The sequence below is a fragment of the Chlorocebus sabaeus genome, chromosome 8, assembly GCF_047675955.1.
Source record: "Chlorocebus sabaeus isolate Y175 chromosome 8, mChlSab1.0.hap1, whole genome shotgun sequence".
NCBI lineage: Eukaryota > Metazoa > Chordata > Mammalia > Primates > Cercopithecidae > Chlorocebus > Chlorocebus sabaeus.
This window is the reverse complement of record NC_132911.1, coordinates 32,342,379-32,364,209: the sequence shown is the minus strand read 5'-3', so window position 1 is coordinate 32,364,209 and position 21,831 is coordinate 32,342,379. Positions and strand designations below refer to the sequence as shown.

Genomic DNA, 21,831 nt, shown 5'->3' with positions numbered 1-21,831 from the left:
TTTAACATACTTTCTTGGTTTTGGACTTTCATGGGCACATTCTCAGTACATCTTGCTCCAGTGAATCCAGGTTGGCACCTAGAGGGCAAAAATGTGGTAAACAAAAAAAATGCTAAAGACACTGAGCTTTCAGACTGGCAATTTTCCTCCTACGGAATATGGAGATTCCTAAAAATGATCTGGTACCAAGCAATATAAAGAAAAGAAAAGACACAACATTTAGAAAACCATGTCCCACGAAAACTGTGGGTTACAGATTTTTGTTGTTGTTTGCTTCAGTCTTCAAATGATTGGTTAACTGAAATTTAACCAGAGTGAAGTTGAAATGTGGAATAAGAGGCAGCAAGGCCCAGAGAGCTGTCAATTTTCCTTTGGCATGACCCTGTTTGCCACTGAACATTGATTCTCACTATGTTAAAACACTGGTTTTCATAAGTGCTAACCATGATTCCATCCCTGTCTCTTATCAATAAATTATCTTGAGCTTTTTCTTTTATATACTTATATCAATTTTAATTCATTTCATGGGTGTTTTATGTTACAAGTTAAGTCATTAAACAATAGAAGTCAAGTACTTTCACATTATAATGATTTTTTGACAAGAAAAACTACACTCCCTCTTTTTTAAAAAGATATTACAAATAAACTCTTGTTTTTAATGTTCAAAGATACTAGAAACAGATTTTTATCAAGACAAATTTCACTTAATTGTATTATCCCAAATCAAAGATAAATACATTTAAAAATTTATATCAGTTATTCTTATGCAGAAGTACTTAATACATGTCATTTTGCATTTAAGGTAAAACTGTTTTTAAAACTGTATAAAATTTACATGTTATTCACTCATATATATTTACCTATCAGCATTCTAGAATCTCAATACAATATTGTTCTTAAGGTCATGCAATGGGGCTGTGCTTAAATATGGAAGTTCTTTATAATTGCCATTTTTTTTTTTGTTGCTGTTACTCTAATAACTAAAGCATTTTAAATAGGATTGATTTTACCAGTATCATTCTCGAATAAAAAGGGCCACTGAAAGGTTCTAGGAAGCAATATACTTACAGATAGGAAGTCCTTCATTTTGAATCCTCAACATTCATCATCATAATTATTATTAATAGTTCATCTATACAGCAACTATCATGCAAAGAGCCTAAGTTAGCTCTGGTAGCTCATATCTAGTGATTTTTACACAACCCTTTTCTCTACAGAGTAAATAAGAATACATACTATATTTCTGGCATGAAAGAGATATGAACAAAACTGTACTTTGTTACCAATATAGGGGTACTGTGGTTTCCCTTCAAGCCAAATCACCAAATGACTTGGTATATGTGATTCTCCTACTTTATGAAAATGGCCTGCAAGATAAAATACTAGCAGTTCCAGAATTTTTGCCTTGTGAATATGTATTTAAGCTTAAACAACAAACATCTTATATTGACATAGCTCTTTTAAACTCTTGGAAACACCTTCATATAAATAAACTGATGATTTTTGTTTAGAATATTTTCGCTGCAGGGAGTAGAGGAAGAGCTACCTAGAGAAATGTATCAATAAGAAGTATAAGCTTGGCCGGGTGCGGTGGCTCACGCCTGTAATTTTAGCACTTTGGGAGGCTGAGGTGGGCAGATCATAAGGTCAGGAGTTTGAGACCAGCCTGGCCAACATGGCGAAACCCTGTCTCTACTAAAAATACAAAAAATAGCCAGGTGTGGTGGTGGGTGCTTGTAATCCCAGCTACTCAGGAGGCTGAGGCAGGAGAATCACTTGAACCCGGGAGGCAGAGATTGCAGTGAGCTGAGATTGTGCCATTGCACTCCAGCCTGGGCAACAAGAGCAAGACCCTGTCTCAAAGAAAAAAAAAAAAAAGAGGTTGGGTCATTTCTCAAAAAGACGCCCTTTCTTCACATGCTTATTGAATGTATATAATAAAAAATACATGGGAACGTTTTTTCATATAACTTATTTCACAAATTCATTTCCGAAGTAAATGGGGTTTTTATTTGTTTCTCAACCAGGACTATAAGTTCATATAGACAAATGCTGTAATTAAAGCAGGTGTTCCTAGAATTAATGATGTATTCAATAATTATCATTTCATCCTGTTTCTTTGCATTCTTGATAAAAGTTAACATTCTCATATTGAGCACACGGTAATTCACTTGTTTCTAACAAAAGAACATGGTGTAAGATATGTGAACATGCTGTGTATGTGTGTGTATGTGTAAGAGAGAAACACACACACACCACACAGTTGCTCAGGGCAGGAAATGCCCTTATGTAAGAAAGAATCATGAAATTAACAAATAGCTGAGGAATCACGAGTTCCTTAAGAGAAGGAAGGCATTTATAAGGAAATTGTCATTAGGCATCTTATAATTAGTTCTATGATCAGAGGGCACAGGACAACTAGGTAAAGTGAGTCAGAAATCCTACCCAATCAACTTTCTAATTATTATGAATTTCTAACATGATGTTTCCCAGGAAGCTAGCATGAGATGATGGCTTATCTCTATCATAAAATCATATGGAAAACTGGGTATAGTAACACTAGAACTACTTGAGGTATGCAAGTCATTTTTTGGAATTACCAGCTATTTCTCAACCAGAACTATCCTTTTGCTAGTATTTATCTTCATTTGGGAGATGAATTTTCTCATCATTGTTTCTTAGTGTTATAAAACCCTGTTATTACTCAGAACTGACAGCATCAGCATCTCCTAGGAGCGTGCTAGTGTAAACGCAGGCCATAGCCCAGAACTACTGAATAAGAATCTTCATTTTAACAAAATCCCTAAGAGATGTGGATGTAGATTAAAGTTCAAGATGTAAGGTACCCCGAACTGGGAAAAGGGAAGCAAAGGCCGTCTTTCGGCACTGTGGTATCTTGCTGTTTGGCCATGGACAAGCTATTTGGCTTTACCAGGCCTCATTGTAATTAAGTGATTATCAAAGACCTCTTTTTCCACTAAGGTTCTGGCAAATGATACTTATCCTAACACATGGAATCACTGCTAGAAAACCCCAACATCATTTCTTCCGAATGCATTACCAGTCAGGGAAGATAGAACTCAAGGACTTCTAAAAATCCTTTTTGATAAAATGGATTTTAAAGACAACTGTTGAGGTAAAACAAATTGCAAGTGCCTAAGCAACTCAAATGAGATGGAAGGGAAAAGCAGAAACTGAGATAGTTTCTGCATAAGCAAACTGCACACTGCATTGATTGTGTAGAGAAAGCACATGCAAATGAAAACCCAGTTGATCTATAAGCTCTGTGAAATTCTATGGAATTACTTCTAACAGACTAGGAAGACTGGCTTCTGATACATTTCTATTATCAACATTGTATGTCAAACATTCAATCCATCACTTTCCTGGAAGATAAGAACAATAGTAAATCAAAGCTGATTTTGAACAATAAGCTTTGGCATGAGTTTGAGCAAATTCCAAGAATTTTATGTCTGGGAATAATCTAAGGATCTGAATAACAAGTACTTGTTGTAGCTTTAAATATATATCCGTGTGTGTGTGTGTGTGTGTGTGTGTGTATGTATATACCATTTGTTTCATTAATCAGTAATATTAGAAGATGGAAATCAGGGTTTTAAAAAATTTTAGTATTTGCTCTTAATATGATGTTTGTTCTATATTTGTTATTAATGGGGTGAAAATTCACAGTTTTTTTTCTGAACTTAGGCATTACTCTTTCCCTGCCCTTCACCTCCCTATTACCCACTTCTATGCTCTGGGGAGAATTCTCTCCTTGCCTCTTGCATTGCACCCTATCCTGACCTCGTTCACTGCACTTATCTGTATTGTGATGATCTGTGACACAGATCACATTCTGTCAGTGATCACATTCTGATCATTTTGTATCTCTAATGCCTAGCACAGTGCCTGGCTCATAATGGGCTCTCACAAAATGTCTGTGAAAATGAACTTAAGATCAGACCACAGTGTCCATATCTGATCAACAATTTTATCAAATGAAACTTTCAGACAGGGTGTGGTGGCTAACACCTGTAATCCCAGCACTTTGGGAAGCCAAGGTGGGCTGATCACTTGAGGTGAGGAGTTCGGGGCCAGCCTGGCCAACATGGTGACTGTCTCTATCAAAAATACAAAAATTAGCTGAGCATGGTGGCGGGCACCTGTAATCCCAGCTACTTGGGAAGCTGAGGCAGGAGAATTGCTTGAACCCGGGAGGCAGAGGTTGCAGTGAGCAGAGACTGTGAGACTGCACACCAGCCCGGGTGAAAGAACGAGACTCCATCTCAAAAAAAAAAAAAAAAGAAAGATTTTCATACAGTTAATTGATTTGCCAAGCACAGGTCAATCTTGAACATCTGTCTGTTATTTTTATAGTTTATGATACACTCTCCTCTGTGGACTCCCAGGTATTTATTTTTTTTATTTTTTGAGACAGAGTCTTGCTGTGTCACCCAGGCTGGAGTACAGTGGCAAGATCTCGGCTCATTGCAATCTCCACCTCCTAGATTTAAGCAATTCTCCTGCCTCAGTCTCTCAGTAGCTGAGATTACAGGCATGCACCACCACATCCAGCTAATTTTTGTATTTTCAGTAGAGACGGGGTTTCGCCATGTTGGTCAGGCAGATGTCGAACTCCTGACCTCAGGTGATCCACCTGCCTTGGCCTCCCAAAGTGCTGGGATTATAGGCATGAGCTGCCATGCCTGCCCTCAAATAATTTTTACAGAGACTCCCAATATCCTTCTCACAGACTCCCTCCCGCGAATAAAATTCTTTAACATAATGTTTGCAGTTTGGAAAAGACTCTTTGATTCTTTAACAGTGAGTCTGTTATCTTGAATTTAAATACTGTTAGTGAAATACCGGTTTACTTCGAATTCAATAAAGCAGTGCATTCTACTAACCAAAATTCTGCCCAGCACCAGTATAATAAAAACTGTGGTTAATAATAACTTCAATACACTGTTAATATCCTGATATGCTTACTATGTAATCAATCATAGATGCATGTATTTTGAAATAAATTTAATGCTTGGTGTATCTTTTATATTTCAATTGAATAAATTATTTTCCATTTTTTCTTGGTGGAGATTCTAGACATATTCAGAGATATTCACGGACCCCAAGAAACTTCTGGCTAGGGTTTGTTAATTTTATAAACCACATATTTATGGTCAATTTATAAACCATCCTTAGACATCCTTTCTCTTTATTTCTCAGCTTCATTTTCATCAAACCCTCCCTTGATCAGGAACAAGAAGAAAAAAAAATATTATCTGATATTTCCTCTCTCTCTAGTCATCACTCCACAGTAAAATATTTGGACAATTTAAAAAATACCTTGTCAAAAAATGAAAAGTCCCTGTTATCTGTCTGCTTTTGCTCAATACTAGCTGCGGTATTTGAAATTATTTGATGTCTATGTTTACAAATATTAAATGATGGAAATGTCAACACATCTCTATCAAGGAATATTGGTGAGTAAGCATCAGACACCAAAGTCTTTGCTCTCTCTCTTTGTAAACTCGAGGTGGCAGTGTCTACGCCAGCTCCAACTGTGCTGGTCTGTTTTCCTACAGTATTGTGTTGCAAACACGGACTTTTCTCACCTCTTAGCCAGCTCAGCATTCTGTCTAGAACTCGCCCACTCACTGGCTGAGTATCTGTGTTATAGATTATTCTTTCCCAAATGTATTGTTACTATTAGTCTGCATTTTTCTAAGATGAACCTCATTCTGTTATCTACCTTTAAGTGAAGTTTCTCAAGATTTGTATATGCTTTTCTAATTTGTGTTTTAGTGTTCTTTCTAGCATCATCTGCAAAAGACATTTATTTCCCCAAGGGAATGCCCTCTTTAACATCATTAAAGAAAATATTAAATATAAAATGTTCCAGTAATGTTTCCTTCAGATCCAACCTATATCTCCCCACCACTGTTCAGATAGCATATATCCTCCATTTTCTTTTTAATGATAATCTGGGGACTAGTTTCCAATCCATGAGATAAGAGGATACAGAGTGGCCACACTAGACTCATGGGTAAATGCTGAGAAAAAAACAAAACAAAACAAAAACCTAATTTGTCCTGGATTTTCAAATGATGTTTTTCAATGTCCAGGACATACAATCCCAATAATGAGGGTGGCAGTGTTTGTGAATTAACTTCTTGTTTGAACCTTGGTGCCCTTCCCAAATCTCTGTTTGCACAGCTTGCTCTGAAATGCTCATCTGCAGACTAAAACTCTTGCCCATGTTTACTCTACATGATGAATCCTTAAGTTGGGAGTGAAACAATTTCATCGGATATGGGATCAGTCTACATCCCATACATCTCCATGTCATTGTGACACAATGACATATCGACTGCTAATTTGTGGTTTGGTTTTCCTCTCTGGAGGAAGTTTCCCTGTCTTGTCAAACAGCTTAGGGGTTCTGAGGGGCTTTATAGCTCTATGCACTTCACCAGCCTCATTCTGTGATAAAATATCTAAATATTCACTTTTACCTTAAATCATTCAATATAAATATTTCAAAATTGTGGATTCGTTTTCCTGTAAATTGACAATTTGTACTTGTATATATTTATGGGGTAGAAAGTGATATTATGATTTATGAATACAACGTGGAATAATTAAATCAATCTAGCTAAAATATTCATCCACTATTCACGATAGCCAAGTTATAAAATCCACTATTCACAGTAGCCAAGTTATAAAAAATCCACTATTCACCATAGCCAAGTTATAAAATCAACGTAAGTGTTCACCAACAGATGAATGGACTAAGAAAATGTGGTATATATGCACAATGAAATATTTTAAATTGACTCTGTATACATCTCAAGAGTATGACTGCATACTCTTTTTTTATTCTTTTTTTCCATGGAGCAGAGTCAGCCTCTGACTAGGTCTTTCATTGTACCTTCCCTTAGCTCACTTAATACCCTTCATAGCACTTGGCAAACCTGTGATTTATAATTCAATTAATTATATGAAACATGATGGTTACTTGCAGTAGCCTACAGACTCCATCAGGCAAAGACCAGTATGGTTTTGTTCACTACTTTATAAGTAGCATGAGCACAGAGCCTGTCTCATAGGAGCTCAATAAATGTATATAGCTGCCCAGCTGATTTTTATAAGAGAGGAACGAAGCTATTCAGAACACTTAGTCAATGCACCTGATTTTAGGCAAAACTACACCTGAACTGAATCCTATAAAAACTAAATAATTTTCTTCAACTCTACCTCGGTGATTTAAAGGATAAATGAGTTAATAAATTCCTCATAAGCACAGTGTAGGATTCTAGATACATGAGGACATGAAAGAAATAGAAGACACAGTTGTCTGAAGAGCGCATTATCTAGAGCCACATGAGTCCCACCACTTGCTCTCACAAATACTGTCTGTATCTGTTAAATGTTACAATATTCAAGAACAGAGAAGTATTACAGGCAAGTGTAACACTGATTCTCAAGAAAGAACTCTTCTAGGATGGGATTGGAGTTAGCAGTGTGTTCTTATGGACGGGAAGTCCTAACCCAGTATATATCCTGTTTATTTCTTCCAAATTTCTCTTTCTGCAGCCATGATGATGAGACTGCAGGACACAACTATGAGTTTGTACCATTGCCCCCTTGTTTAATTATGTTAATCCAGCTACTAATACATATTATAAAAGTTACTATCATCAGCATCATTATGTCAGTATTTTATAAAATGTTAACCTTAGCTAGTGCCTTTGATGTCTTTGACTTTTTTCTTCCCATCTTACTTAGTCCCCAGATTTCTTCTAGCCTGTATGGAAGACTCGCTTCCCTAAACATCTGCTATGTCTATGGTGCCACTCTCCTGCTCCAGAAGTTACTATGACTCCCTATTAGCTATTAATATACCCAAAGTCCTCTGCTGGACCTTCAGAGGTCATTAAGTGGCTCCACTGTTTAACTTAGTTCCTTTTTTTTTTTTTTTTTTTTTGAGACGGAGTCTTACTCTGTCGCCCATGCTGGGGTGCAGTGGCCAGATAACTTAGTTCTTTTATTTCATTCATTTGTTTGTTTTACTTCCTAGAATTAAGCTGCATGTTACTGTGTCTCAGAGAAAGAACTCTTACAACCACAATGCCTTCCTGGTATAAAGGAAAGACTCTATAAATGATCATTATATTTAAAAAGTCTTCATTAACTTATTTCAGTCTTTTCTTTACCTTCTTTAAATTTGTATTACCTTAATAGTCAGCATTGTACCATTTGGCATATATTCATTTATTGATTTTCTATTTTAGCAATTTCATTTTCTTAAACAGACTGAGTTCCCAGAGATCAGACACCATTCCTTACATTTTCTCTGTGTTTTAAAAAATGTCTGGCAACTAGCTGTTCTATAAACAAATGCTAACCCATTTATGTCTAGTGTTCCATTATTGGAACGCTAAGCATGTGGGAGTTTTTAATATCCTACTGCTCAAGGTCATCGCCAAGGTCTGATTGCAAAAATTTAAAAAATTGCGACCTCAGGCATAATGTGATAAAGATTTCATTTACATAATATATATTATCAAATAAGTTTGATAAATATTTCATTTATCAAACTTAATATATTTGTTGTGATTTTGTCTCCTATGGTTATGTTTTTCACGCCTGTCTCTTATAATAATGTATACTATAATAAGGCCCTACATGGCTTCATAAACATTCATTATACAAAATTATAAAAGTCTATGTTTATAGATACCTTCCATCTTTCCAAATTAAGTTCATTTTTTATTGTTTTTACATTATAAGGAAACTACCGATCAGAAATATTAAATGATCTATCAAAGAAAAGTTATAAAGATGGTTGGTGGTCCCAACAAACCAAATAAAACTGCTACTCTTAAATAAAGAATTAGAAATTAAACATGGGCCAGGCGTGGTGGCTCATGCCTGTAATTCCAGCACTTTGGGAGGCCAAGGTGGGTGGATCACCTGAAGTCAGGAGTTCAAGGCCAGCCTGACCAACATGGTGAAACCCCATCTCTACTAAATACAAAAAATTAGCTGGGCGTGGTAGTGCATGCCTGTAATCCCTGCTACTTGGGAGGCTGAAGCAGAAGAATTGCCTGAACCTGGGAGGCAGAGGTTTCAGTGAGCTGAAACTGCACCAGTGCACTCTAGCCAGGGCAACAAGAGTGAAACTCCGTCTCAAAAAAAAAAAAAAAAAAAAGAAAGAAAGAAATTAAACATGATAACACAGTCTGTTAAAACAGGTGTATATATTTTTCCAGTGTCTACTGAGAGAATGTAATACTACCAGTTACTTTTTATTATAAGGAAAAATAAATTTTGCTTCCCCAGAGTTAAAAGTACTTTAGCAGAAATGAACTCATTTAATTTCACTGACTCCCTGGGAAGAAATTTGGAGAACATATTAACTTCATGTTATAAATAAATTTATTGTCCAGAGAGTTGAAGTGAAAGGACATAAGACTGTTCACCAAAATTTGTAGTTTAAAACTCTAATCCCCTCCAGATGAAGGCACATCTGTCCACTGGACAACATTTTGGACTTACAAGCACAGCCTGATATAAAATAATTTTTAGATTAAAAAAAATCACATCAACATCTTCCAAAGTACTTCTCCACTGATACTGTTCAGAAGAACAGATATATAAGAATAAAGAAAAGATGCAAGAGGAAAACTGGACAATTTCATGTTCAATTTCATGTATCTTGTTTCTTTGAACCACAGGACCACATAAAGCATCAGAGGGTACAAAATGGAATGATTCTTTTCTCATCTTTATATAATCTGGAATAGTAACTATTTTTTCCACAGAATAAATTTTAAATTACTGTAGAGAAAAAAAAATAAAAGATGAGAACTACCAATGAAATTGCCACACAATCCCCAGGAGGAGGTCCAAGCAATCCGGAAACCTCTCCTCAGAGAAGTGTTTCACTGCTAATATGTTTAATCCATTCGAAACACCTTGTTCTAAGCAGAGACAAAAGAGACTTGTTGTAAAATCTTCTACTTCAACTCCCAAGAAGACAACAGCAGATTGGGTGACCAGAGAGACTGCTTGGAAACTTCCAGGCTTGTGGTGTTTCTGAGTCATGTCTTCAGTCAGGGATAAAGCTGATTTTCAATGACGTGGCTCAAGCTTCAGCAATGCTTAGCTCTAGACAGATAGACCATATGGAAACTATGAACTGGCTTCATAGACAGGACCATGATGAGCCAATGCAGTATTTTTATGTCTTCTGTTTCTATTCAAGTGGTCTAGTGAACAATGTATTATCATACGACCTAGTATAATATGTCTGTGTTTAAATTCTCAGTAGTGATTATTTTTAGTGCTATAGATGTTTTACATGCAGGATTTTTAAAAAGAAAAAGTTTCATTTAACAAGAAAGGTTTGAAATATTTTGGATGTAAAATATACTCTCCAATTCTTCCCTCAAGGTTCTGTCTTGCTTTAATGTATGAATAAAGTCACCATCCCAAAGGAGGGGGAAAGTTATCAAAATCATAGATGTCAGAGGTTTTCTTTCTGATAAGATCCAGTAATAATTTAAAACACTTACCTAAAAGATCCTAATTACAAAAAAAAAAAAAAAGGTATAATTTTCTTAGAACTAGAAGGCAAGAATGATCCACTAGACAATTAGGGAGGATGCAGTGTTCATTCAAGGCTTGGGGCTTTAATAATTATTAGAAGAGTAACAAATGTTTCACTTCAAGATTTTTAAAATATAGCAAGTTTTAAATTCTGGATTAGGCGTAAGATTTAATGAGAAACTGTGGTGAGTGAAGAAAAATTACAGTTGTTGGCACAATATTAAAATGAAAAAACTGAACAGCACTTACGCGATTGCTTGTTTTGTATTGGACGTGGGAGGGCTAAAGAATAGCTGAAATTAATATGTGGAAAAAAACTGCCCTGGTTCCTTAGAGATACGCAGAAACTATCATATGCACTCACTCAGCTTGTAAATCTTTGCAAAGCGATGATGAAAAATGATCACATTTCATTACTATAATTAAAATATAGTGGTCTCAGATGCTTTTCTGAAGAAGTAAAAATATGTGACATAGATAATATGGGTACATTGTTTAAAAAGGAGATGAATTTAAGGAACTATAATTTAAATGTTTTTTCAAGGATATTTATTAAAATACAATTATGCTGTATGCTTAAGATTAGGAAAAAATAACAAGGTTTCTCCATATAACAAATGAACCTCATATTTTATAGATTATACTTCTCAGCTTCTGACATTTTCTATTTTGATCAGAGAAAATCTTACAAACTACAAACCTGGTTCATCCCAATTTGCTATGATAAATATGGGGATGTCTCATATTTGTGCTGTATTCACAGCAAGTCAGCAGAACTAAAGACTAAATCAGACAGATTTTTATTCTGCTGCAAGCATATAGATTTGAATATTTTAATGATCAAGAAATGAATCTCTAAGATTATTTTTTAAACAATAAACATAGTCATATGAGATAATTCAGATCTAAAAGGAATGATCTTTTCCACATACTCTTTTTTATTTTTTATTTATTAATTTTTTTTTTTTTTTTTTGACAGTCTTACTCTGTCACCAAGGCTGGAGTGCAGTGGCATGATCTTGGCTCACTGCAGGCTCAACCTTCCGGGCTCAAGTGTGCCTCCCACTTTAGCCTCCCGAATAGTTGGGACTACAGGTGCATGCCACCATGCCTGGCTAATTGTTTTTCTGTATTTTTTGTAGCAATGGTGTTTTGCCACATTGTCCAGGTTGGTCTCAAACTCCTGGGCTCAAGTGATCCCCCTGCCTCGGCCTCTTAAAGTGCTGAGATTACAGGCATGCACCTGGCCTCATACTCGTATTTCATCTTGCTTTAATACTTTTGCAAGACTTTTACCTATCATTGCACTTTGGCTTTTAAAAGTTATTTATTTCTGTAAAAGAGATGTTTAGTAATTGAGATTAGAATTCTACTGTTCTGGCTCCAAGTCTTTTATTCACTCTAACAGATTATATTTACTTTTACAAATTGTCTGTCTTTGATAAAATCAGCTATACAACCACCAAAACTTGTCTTGTTTTGGCACTGTATCTACTCTTTTCAGAGAAGAGCTTTTGAGTGCAAGAAAGGAGAAGTTTTGGAAGGTGCTTGTTCAGAGCCAGAGGTCCCATCAGGCACACTACAGACACCTCCAATCTACCACAGCTCAGAGAGCAACAAAACATGGCCTACAAAATAGCATTTTCGATCATTGCTTTTTTGCCTTTAAAACATATGTTTTTAAAGATGCACTTCCTTACTTATAAACATAATTAAGATTTTATTAGAATTGGCACTAAATATTTATATAGTATTTATGTGATGTAAAAGGGACATGTCCTTGTTCACTATTTCTGGTGGCCTTTTCATTTTGCTAATGGCCCCTATCAGTTCAATTGCCTCTCTGACAGACTTGTTCTTCCTTGTCAAGATTTAAGCCCCATGCCAATATTCTAGCAGAAAACAATTTTTATGACAAAATGGTTTTCCTTCCTTTAGAACAAGCATTGCTGCTTTAGAACAATGGCCTCACTGCGTGTTTTCAGCTGGGGACTGCTGGCAAAATTTATAGATGTTTTACTCTACATTTTTTAAGGAACAACTTTTAAAATACCTTGCTCTTGGGATACAGCTATTGGTGAACAGCAAAATAAACGTGTATTTTCATCATTTCTATAAAACATTAAATATGTTTTTATGCCCACATCAAATTTTAAGTCCATATACCACATGTGGACAAAATATCAATAGTAGACTTAAAATGCATGGCAAAATAAATGTACTTTTTAATGAGTCCTATTGGTTTTTACTACAAGGTTTAAATATTTAATGTACTGAAACTATCACTATGTTATGCTGCTTTTTGAGAGAGAGTTAACTGGATACTTCTTTTTTTTTTTTTTGGAGACGTAGTCTCGCTCTGTCGCCCAGGCTGGAGCGCAGTGGTGCAATCTCAGCCCACTGCAAGCTCCGCCTCCCGGGTTCACGTCATTCTCCTGCCTCAGCCTCCCGAGTAGCTGGGACTACAGGCACCCGCCACCGCGCCCGGCTAATTTTTTGTATTTTTAGTAGAGATGGGGTTTCACAGACCATTAGCCAGGATGGTCTCGATCTCCTGACCAAATTAAAGCCTTCCCTACTTGCCCATTAATATTTGCTATTATTCATTGAATGCCAGTTTTTTTTTTTTTTCAATTCCTTTATCTAGATTATTTATAATCTCTACAGAATTCTGTAAGAGTGCCTTCCTCGGCCACCCAAAGTGCTGGGATAACAGGCGTGAGCCACTGTGCCCGGGCCTAAATTGGATACTTCTTAATGGTGCATCACTCCTTCAGGTTATTGGAAAGAAAGTGCTATTCTAGATAGATCTATAGACAAATGAAAGAACACTGTTGTCACCCACAGGGATGCTACACACAATGCATTTCCAAATATATGCAATTTACTTTTTTCTCTTTTTTTTTACTGGTGATATAAAACTAAACTCCATTTAAAAAATAGTTATGCAACAATAAGACAATCCCAAGTGTAACAGATACATGTCAGTAAGTAATCTTCTGCCCTTCTGCTTCTTTTTGTTGTCTTATTCATTTTGCAGGTGATCACTGGGATAAGAAAGCAACATTATCTTGCAGCTTAATTCATACATTGGATGTAGAAGTAGATATCAAAAGTTATAGGCCTCTGTGATATCTGCACATCTTTTCTGAATAACAACAAGAAAAACCACAAGGAAAGCAACAATATAAATAACATGGCAAAAACAAACAAACAACAACAAAAAAAACCCAAAAAAACCTCACACACATTGAAAAGAGCAAAAAGCAATTCTGGATATGACAGACGAGTGATGACGAATGGTGTGAATGTTTTAAAACACTCTACATATAAAACAGCATTATTCAACATGATGCAACAAAACTGGAAAAAAAGCAACAATACATCATGAGACATAGAATCATCTGAAACAGGGAGTTATAGACATAAGCCACATACAGAATTTCTTTTCTTACTTGCACAAGTATCTCGAGGGGTTTGAAAGGTCTTTCACCATGAAGCACTCGCCTCCATTCACACAGAAAGTTTTCTCCTTCTCTGCGCATTTTACAAGATGGCTTGTCCCAGTGGTGGATGTAGATGTAGCTGAAGAGGAGAGAAAGGAGAAAGGTTAACATTGACTTTTTTTTCTCCCTTCTAAGCAGCCATTAATCCGAAATAATCCTAAAAGGAAGAGTTCATATAAGGTACAGATTTCACAACACTTGCAGACCTTACAAACAATAGCAAAGAAGTTAAGCACTTCGTGGGTCTAATTACATAGAATCAAATTATAAAAGAGAGAATTATAGAGTTAACTAATTTTATAATAACTAAATAGGAAAAGGGGCTCAACATTTTTTAACCAATATCTTATCTTCCAGGTAGTTGGAAAAGAGAAGCTCTATTGTCATTAAGTAAAATACATTTCTCAGGAAGGTTCAAGGTAATGGTATAAAGTCATGTCAGTGCAGCTCAATTTAGACATCTATTTTTGATGGCAATTAATTGATAAAATTATTTATTTTTGAAATGTTTTACATGCCTATTGACTTCATATTTTTTAGACATGATGTATATATAGAAAAAGAAACACAAGTTTCATTTGTTCCAAATGAAAACGTTATAGATTATTAGTCAGATACATATTAACATGCAGATTAGAATTCATTCTCTTCTAAATTTCTTTTCTACTCTAATTTCTTAGAGGAACATGGTTGAATGTCCAAATGTCATCATACTTTTAGGGAAATGGAAAGAGTCCAATATCACTGTAAATGTAGACTAAAACACTACAAAATATCTCCATTTAGAATGAGAGGTAGAAATATGTTTCACGTTTGGTTTGCAACACCTTCATATAATGAACTTAATATTCACTTGTCAAACTTCACATTACATGAAAGTGGGTGCATGAATTATACAAGCCAAACCTCTCAGCCCCAGGCCACCAGGGCATTTAGTACCAAGATGCTTCTTCTCATATCATTGGGAACACCATGGGCAATACTCAGTCCCAACCAAAAATAGTCTAATGTACACAATGTTTATCAATGATATTATCAAGATGAAAAGCAAAACCAATAATATCAAGACAGTGTAGATTCTACATACTCTTTTAGGAAAAAAAAAATCCATCTTTAGAGGCAAATTTTTTTCTTGTCTACTGATACATTCTTATGAATTTTTAATTCCTTGTCTGTCTTCCTTACTAATTTCTATTTTATTATTTGCATGTGAGTTTCATATGCCCTTGTTTACTTTTATTTGACCTGCCATATATTACTTTTCCATTTTCTTCTGCCTTTCCTGTTCATTTCCTTCGAAAGTCTACATTTTGTTGTGACACATAACCTAATTTTGTCTTCTCCCCTGCTTGATTTTTATTCTGTCTGACTAGAATACTCAACATCTGATTATTCCATTTCTGAATTACTCATGGCCTTGCTTGCCTCTTATTAGCCTGTCTAAGGCATGTTTTTTGACCTCTTTCATTGATCTCAGCATGGCTTTTTCAAATAACAGCAAAAGACACTCAAAACAACTTGGACTTTGGAGACAGATGTGGTTCAAATCTTGTCTCCTACTGGCTTTGAATAAGTCACTTAACCACTCAGATGCTCAATATTCCCATCAAGAAAACAGGGGTAATGGCACTCTTACAGAATAGTGTAGAGATTATGAATAATCTAGATAAAGGAATTGGCAAAAAAAAAAAAAAAAAAAGAAAAGAAAAAGAAACTGGCATTCAATGAATAGCAGCAAACATTAACGGGCAAGTAGGGAAGGCTCTTAATTTGGGTGTGTACCAATGAGAAAAAAAGCTTGACAATGGAAATCTGGGGACTTCAAAGATGTATGCTATTTATTTATTTTTTTAAAGGAGAATTTTATTCCTAAGGAGATACATGTTATTCTGGAATCATTACTATGGATAAATAAGAATTGGACTAATTTTTTATTAATCCAACAAAAAGTTATTTTCAAAACACATTTCAAGGCATCTTTTCCAGGCCTACAAAGCAAACAACTAAACAAAAGGAATAAGAAAGAATGAGTAGACAGGTGATTTTTACCATCAATTATCAGTTATAATTTAACATCTTCTTCAAGAAGAGGGGAAACACGATTTTCACTGTTTGGTCTGTAAAATCGTGGAGTACACAACATTTCTATATATCACACAGCATATAATTTTAACATAATATTATCCTTTCATGTGAAAACTACTTATTTAGGTGCTATGTATTAATATTTTCATCCACGGAAATTGCCTTTAAAAATACTGGAAGTTGGCTGGGTGCAGTGGATCATGCCTGTAATCTCAGCACTTTGAGAGGCCGAGATGGGCGGATCATGAGGTCGGGAGTTTGCAACCAGCCTGACCAACATGGTGAAACCCTGTCTCTACTAAAAAATGTAAAAATTAGCTGGGCGTGGTGGCGGGCGCCTGTAGTCCCAGTTACTCAGGAGGCTGAGGCAGGAGAATCGCTTGACCTGGGAGGTGGAGGTTGCAGTGAGCTGAGATCGCACCACTGCAGTGTAGTCTGGATGACCGAGTGAGACTCCGTCTCAAAAAAAAAAAAAAAAAAAGAAAAAAAAATTAGGAAGTTTACCTTGAATGTTAAAGGTTTTGTGCTTAAAGGCTTTCAACTGCTGACAGAATTCCATGGGATGACAAATGGAGCAGGGTATCTTTGCTGCCCCAGGTGACAGTGCTGAATGGGCCACCTGTGGTGTGCTGTCACCATGCAGTCCTGCAGAGGAACTCTGAACCTCAAGCAGACCCTAGTGGCCTTTTCCTCTCTGACAGGTTGCTAAAGATTACCCTTCATGCATCCTGAACAGCAAACACTGCATGGGCTCTCTCAGGACAAATGCCAAGGCTTTTGCTAAAAACAACAAAACCAACATTCCACCTCCCCGCAAAATGTAGACACTCCTTATAAAATGTAAACTAACAATAAAAAATAGCAGTGATATAAGCAACATACAGACATACCTCTTCCTTAGAATTTCTGATCTTATGAGATCATCAAAATAAGATGAACAAATATGTTAAAAACTAGAAACAACCCTTTTTTAAAAGGCCTTAAAAATATATCTCCCTGAAATGATTATCCTTGTAATGCTATCCTGAAGCCCCTAGCTCTGACATATTCATTTAAAAAATGCTTAGATCATTACCTGAAATGGGATATTTGACAGCAAACTGATTCTTGGAAGGAAATGAAGTAGCAAGTATCTCATACAGTTATGGATTATTATACTTAACACTTTTATCCTTTAGCAGTAGTGAGATCAAAAAATGATCACGAATTGTAAGGCAGGAATGAGCTCCCAGGTGATGCGAAGTGTTAACTGACTAGAAGCAGCTGCTCCAAATCAGCAGCCAAACACAGGAATAAGCTGTAACTGTCAGAAGAACCCAGGATGGAGATGGTGCTATATACACTCTTCAGATTTTCGCCAGGTTTCCTTTTGCTCTCCCTTTTTGAACACAGTGCCCTGACAGTCTTACACAGGCCTATAAATTTTGCAGTGATATTTTTGTCTCTGTGCCGTACACACTCAGTATTCCTAAATCAGTTTCCATTTGGTCATTCAACCAGGACATAATGAAACAGACACAAAGGGTCCTATGCCAAACAGAGCAAACAGCATTCTTTCTGGGGGAGGTGGGAGGAGCTGTATTAAAGGTAAACTAAAATTTGGAAGATAAAATAAGTTTCAATATATAAAAGATGACCCCCCTCGCAATAGTTGTTCCAGGAAGGAGGTGAAGTAGCTCTCACTCATTCACTGCTTCCTAAACCTTGTCTCCCTCTGATTTGTGGCTAGTTTTTCACAATGTGGGAGTTATCTTCTAGTGACTACTAAATGAACAGCGATCAGAAACACTACAAAATCTACGTTACTTTGATGTTTGCCATTTATGTGACCACTTTATCCCAAACACACTTTCTTTGGTATGTCAGCAACTACAGTATTATAAGCAAGAAAGTATAAGGTAAAGCAGTAACTTACTATTAGGTTGGTGCAAAAGTAATTACGGTTTTTGCCATTCCTTTTTAATACCAGAGAGTGTATTTTGTAGTATTTTACTCTAGACCTGGTCTGTCTTGGCAAAAAAGGTCAGGACAAATGATAATTGTGGGGGAAGCTGGACAGTTCTCTGAAACAGCTGAGAACTTGGGGACAACTATCATCATTTAGGGGCTCCAAAAATCCTTTACCACACAACAGGACTCCCTCTTTTCTTCACGCCCTCCCTCTTTCTTCCTTCCAGCCTGCCCCTCCCTCCCTTCTTTCTTACTTTCCTTCCTTCTTTCCCTCCTTTCTTATTTCCTTCCTTCCTTCATCACCTCCTTCCACAATCCTTTTTTTTTTTTTTTTTTTTTTTTTTTTTTTTTTTTAAATAGAGTCTAACTCTGTTGCTAGGCTGGAGTGCAGTGGTGCTGTCTTGGCTCACTGCAACCTCTGCCTCCCAGGTTCAAGCAATTCTCCTGCCTCAGCCTCCTGAGTAGCTGGGACTACAGCCACAATCCACCATGCCCGGCTAATTTTTTTTTTTTTTTTTGTATTTTTAGTAGAGACGGGGTTTCACCATGTTGGCCAGGATGGTCTCTATCTCTTGGCCTCGTGATCTGCCCGCCTCAGCCTCCCAAATTGCTGGGATTACAGGCGTGAGCCACCGCGCCTGACCCATATTCTTTAGTGACTGTTTATTATGTGCAAGACATAATGATAACAACCAAAATCACTGGGGTTAAAAACTGTAAGACCATGACCAACTCTCCCTAGAAGAAAACCTTCATAGATAAAATGTAGTGAAATGAACACTGAAGTTGGCTGTGAAGAATCAGGTCCAAGGCACAATTTGCCAATTATTAGCTGTGGGACTTCTCTCTATTTACCTGCCTTAGAATGAGATACCCCAAAACGAGATACCAAAGGGTTGTTGCCAAGTTTATTAAAACACTTTGTCAGTTGCCAGCACTGCACACAAATATATGATACTGTTACTATTACTGATGACATAAATATTGAGCAAACAAAAGTAAAAAAAGAAATTCTGTCCAGACTGAATTTTTACATATATAACCAAGCCTCAATAGTTGTTTCTTAGGAAATTATTCTTCTGCAAAATATGAAAAAAGATGGCCTAACTTGGAGTGACAATCACTGAATGATTATAAAGCATTAAGTAAATATCAATAATCTATGTTTAACTTTATCAAAACTACTTGTCAAAAATGTATAACCACTTAATTTCCTTATAAAATAAAATTGAACAATTTAAGAGAAATTAGTATAAATGCATGATTATTTTATCCTTTCAAGATCTACACAATTCTTTAATATTTCTGACTGAATTTCTAAATTACAAGAATTAAACTTACTTACAATATTATATATTATGTGTTATAAAAATTTTTTAAAGTATAAAATATTTTAAAATAGTGTCATGTCCATGGTATGTGAAATGTAATATTAACTTTGTTTACAACTTAAGATGTTGGAAATAATACTATTGTCCATTTTGTAAATATGCAGAATAAATAGCTGAGAAATAATCAAGTGTTCTCTGCTTGTTACTAAATATTTTCCCATGGAATCAAACAGTATTTCCCGTAGAATGCTAGGTTTTTTTCTTCTCAAGACAGGCTAAAAAGAAAATAATGCTGTAAAGGATGGCTTGCTTTTCTTGCTTGTTTTAAATGGTGTTTTCCTTATCAGTGAAGGAGACAAAACCAGTAGACCAGGACCATTACACAAATGCAAACTGCTGATAAAAAGCCACTATTCTTCTTTGACAATTAGCAGGAATTAGCATGAGTATACAGTGTATACCCCACAAAGCAATCATTAGATACTGTTTCCCTTGAATGAATTAGTCCTCACCCACAGCTTTTAGGACAATTCTTTATGAGTTACTTACAGAAAATTAAACTAAATAACTCTACATCATTTGCTTAATAAAATATGCACATTTTAAATATTTGAAAATTAAACTTCTAGTCACTACAAAATTACAGGTTTTTTTTAACCTTACCTGTAATATCTTCAATGCTTATGTGTTTAGGAATCTGCATACTTTCCTGCTCTTTGATGTCCAGTTAAAAAATCTGAAATTATTATTCTTGCTCTGAATATAGCTCTTTTGCAACTAGGTATAATGAGCAGACTGAACTCCTACTGGGGAAAAAATGCTGAGATGGCTCCTGAAGATGAAGCTCTGTAGCAGAAGCTGAGTAGAAAGAGCTGTGCCACCTAATGTCGCTTCTCTAAATGCCAAGGGAATGATAGGTGGAGTCATTAGTTTTCCAAAGGAAAGGTTCAGAGTCAGGCTCAGAATCACGGAAGCCTTGTCATTCTGGGTTGGCATTTTTTCCTGAGAAGTCATTTAATCCTTTGCTGAATAGCAAATATGTACTTGAAAAGGAAAGAAAGTGACCAGAGAAGATCAAAGAAACCTGCCTAGAGTTGGAGGTTCCCAGAGCCAATATAGTGACTGGAAGTAACATATCATCTCTCTTGACCTCTCCTTGACTGAACTCTGCTCAAGAAACAAAAAGGGAAGCCAGAAGAATTCTCAGGAGACCACTAATGGAACCAGGACTTTCTAAAGCAGAATTAGGGCATCCAACTCCATGGAACTCAGGACTTAGCTAATACGCTGGGAGCACTTAGAGGTTTACAGACTTCCTACAAGGTGACACTTTGTCCAAAGAACAAGTTGACACCAAGGGCCAATGGAGATTAACTGGTTTAACTGATGAACTTGGGCTTTGGCATTGTTCAAACACATATAGAATGGTAGGACTATCAAGGATCTTAGCATATTTTATAGTTTATCCTATATTTTAAAGGAGGATACAGATCATCTCAAAAGAATAGTTCTGCAGTCTTTAATAAAATATCTCTAGCTAAGAATTCACAAAAGTGCACGGGGAAGGCTGCCCAAGGTCACGTAAGTGAATTAGAAAATGCTTCCTAAGTGCGTAAGATTCCTCTCTCCCTTACAAGGTCTCTGGGCAGACCCTGATATTATTCAGCAGAATGAAAAGTGACCTTTGGGTGTTTCTCCTCATAAAACAAAATTATAATTTTTGTTGTAACACTGATCTCATTTGTAGCTAAACAGAAAGCAGATTCTAAGTTCCCAGCAGTTGCTGAGCAAATGATTTGGTGTCATTAGACAGTGTTATCCTTAGAAAAATAAGATTGCCAGGAAAGGTTATTTTTCAAACCTACAAGTTGCTGTTTTTTTTCCTGTTTTTCAGACAGTGCGTTTTACTCATGACACAGTCTAATCATGCTAAGTCTACTATTTCTTAGGAGAAACATCTCAATGATACAAATACCTTGGAGGATGTCATAGCTTTTCCAAAGAAGAAAAGTATCTTCCCATAGTGGATAATTGACTAAATGGAGTTACAAGAAAGCTACATTTTCTTTTTCACAAAGCCAATAATCTTTTCTTAGCTGAGAATCCAATTCCAGAAACACAGTTCTGCTATATATTTTCTACTAATCACTGACAGTTTTATATGAGTATAAAATTTCCATAGCCGGAGTCCACAAACTTTCAAGCTGTCCCTTGAATCCTTTTCCATCAATACTTAGATTCTAAAGGAGTACAATCTGTCTAGCCTGCAAAGCAAATATCAGCAGGCCATTTGACTGGCTTAATTTGATATATTTATAGGTCTCACCAGGCTAAATATGGAAGGCACACTA

The 21,831-nt window shown here is 36.0% G+C and overlaps 1 protein-coding gene across 18 annotated transcripts in view; it reads right to left on the bottom strand.

The window, feature by feature from the left end:
- NRG1 (neuregulin 1) overlaps nucleotides 1–21,831 on the bottom strand; it is a 1,121,522-nt gene that overhangs the window by 31,678 nt on the left and 1,068,013 nt on the right. For 11 of the 18 annotated variants that reach the window (XM_037983814.2, XM_007962130.3, XM_007962125.3 and 8 more), the window contains one exon: nucleotides 14,064–14,193. In XM_037983814.2, coding sequence (XP_037839742.1) covers nucleotides 14,064–14,193 — 130 coding nt within the window. Of the gene's footprint in view, nucleotides 1–10; nucleotides 79–14,063; nucleotides 14,194–20,143; nucleotides 20,351–21,831 lie in introns of those variants that run through there. The other 7 variants (XM_073018027.1, XM_007962126.3, XM_007962136.3 and 4 more) reach the window with 4 other exon arrangements.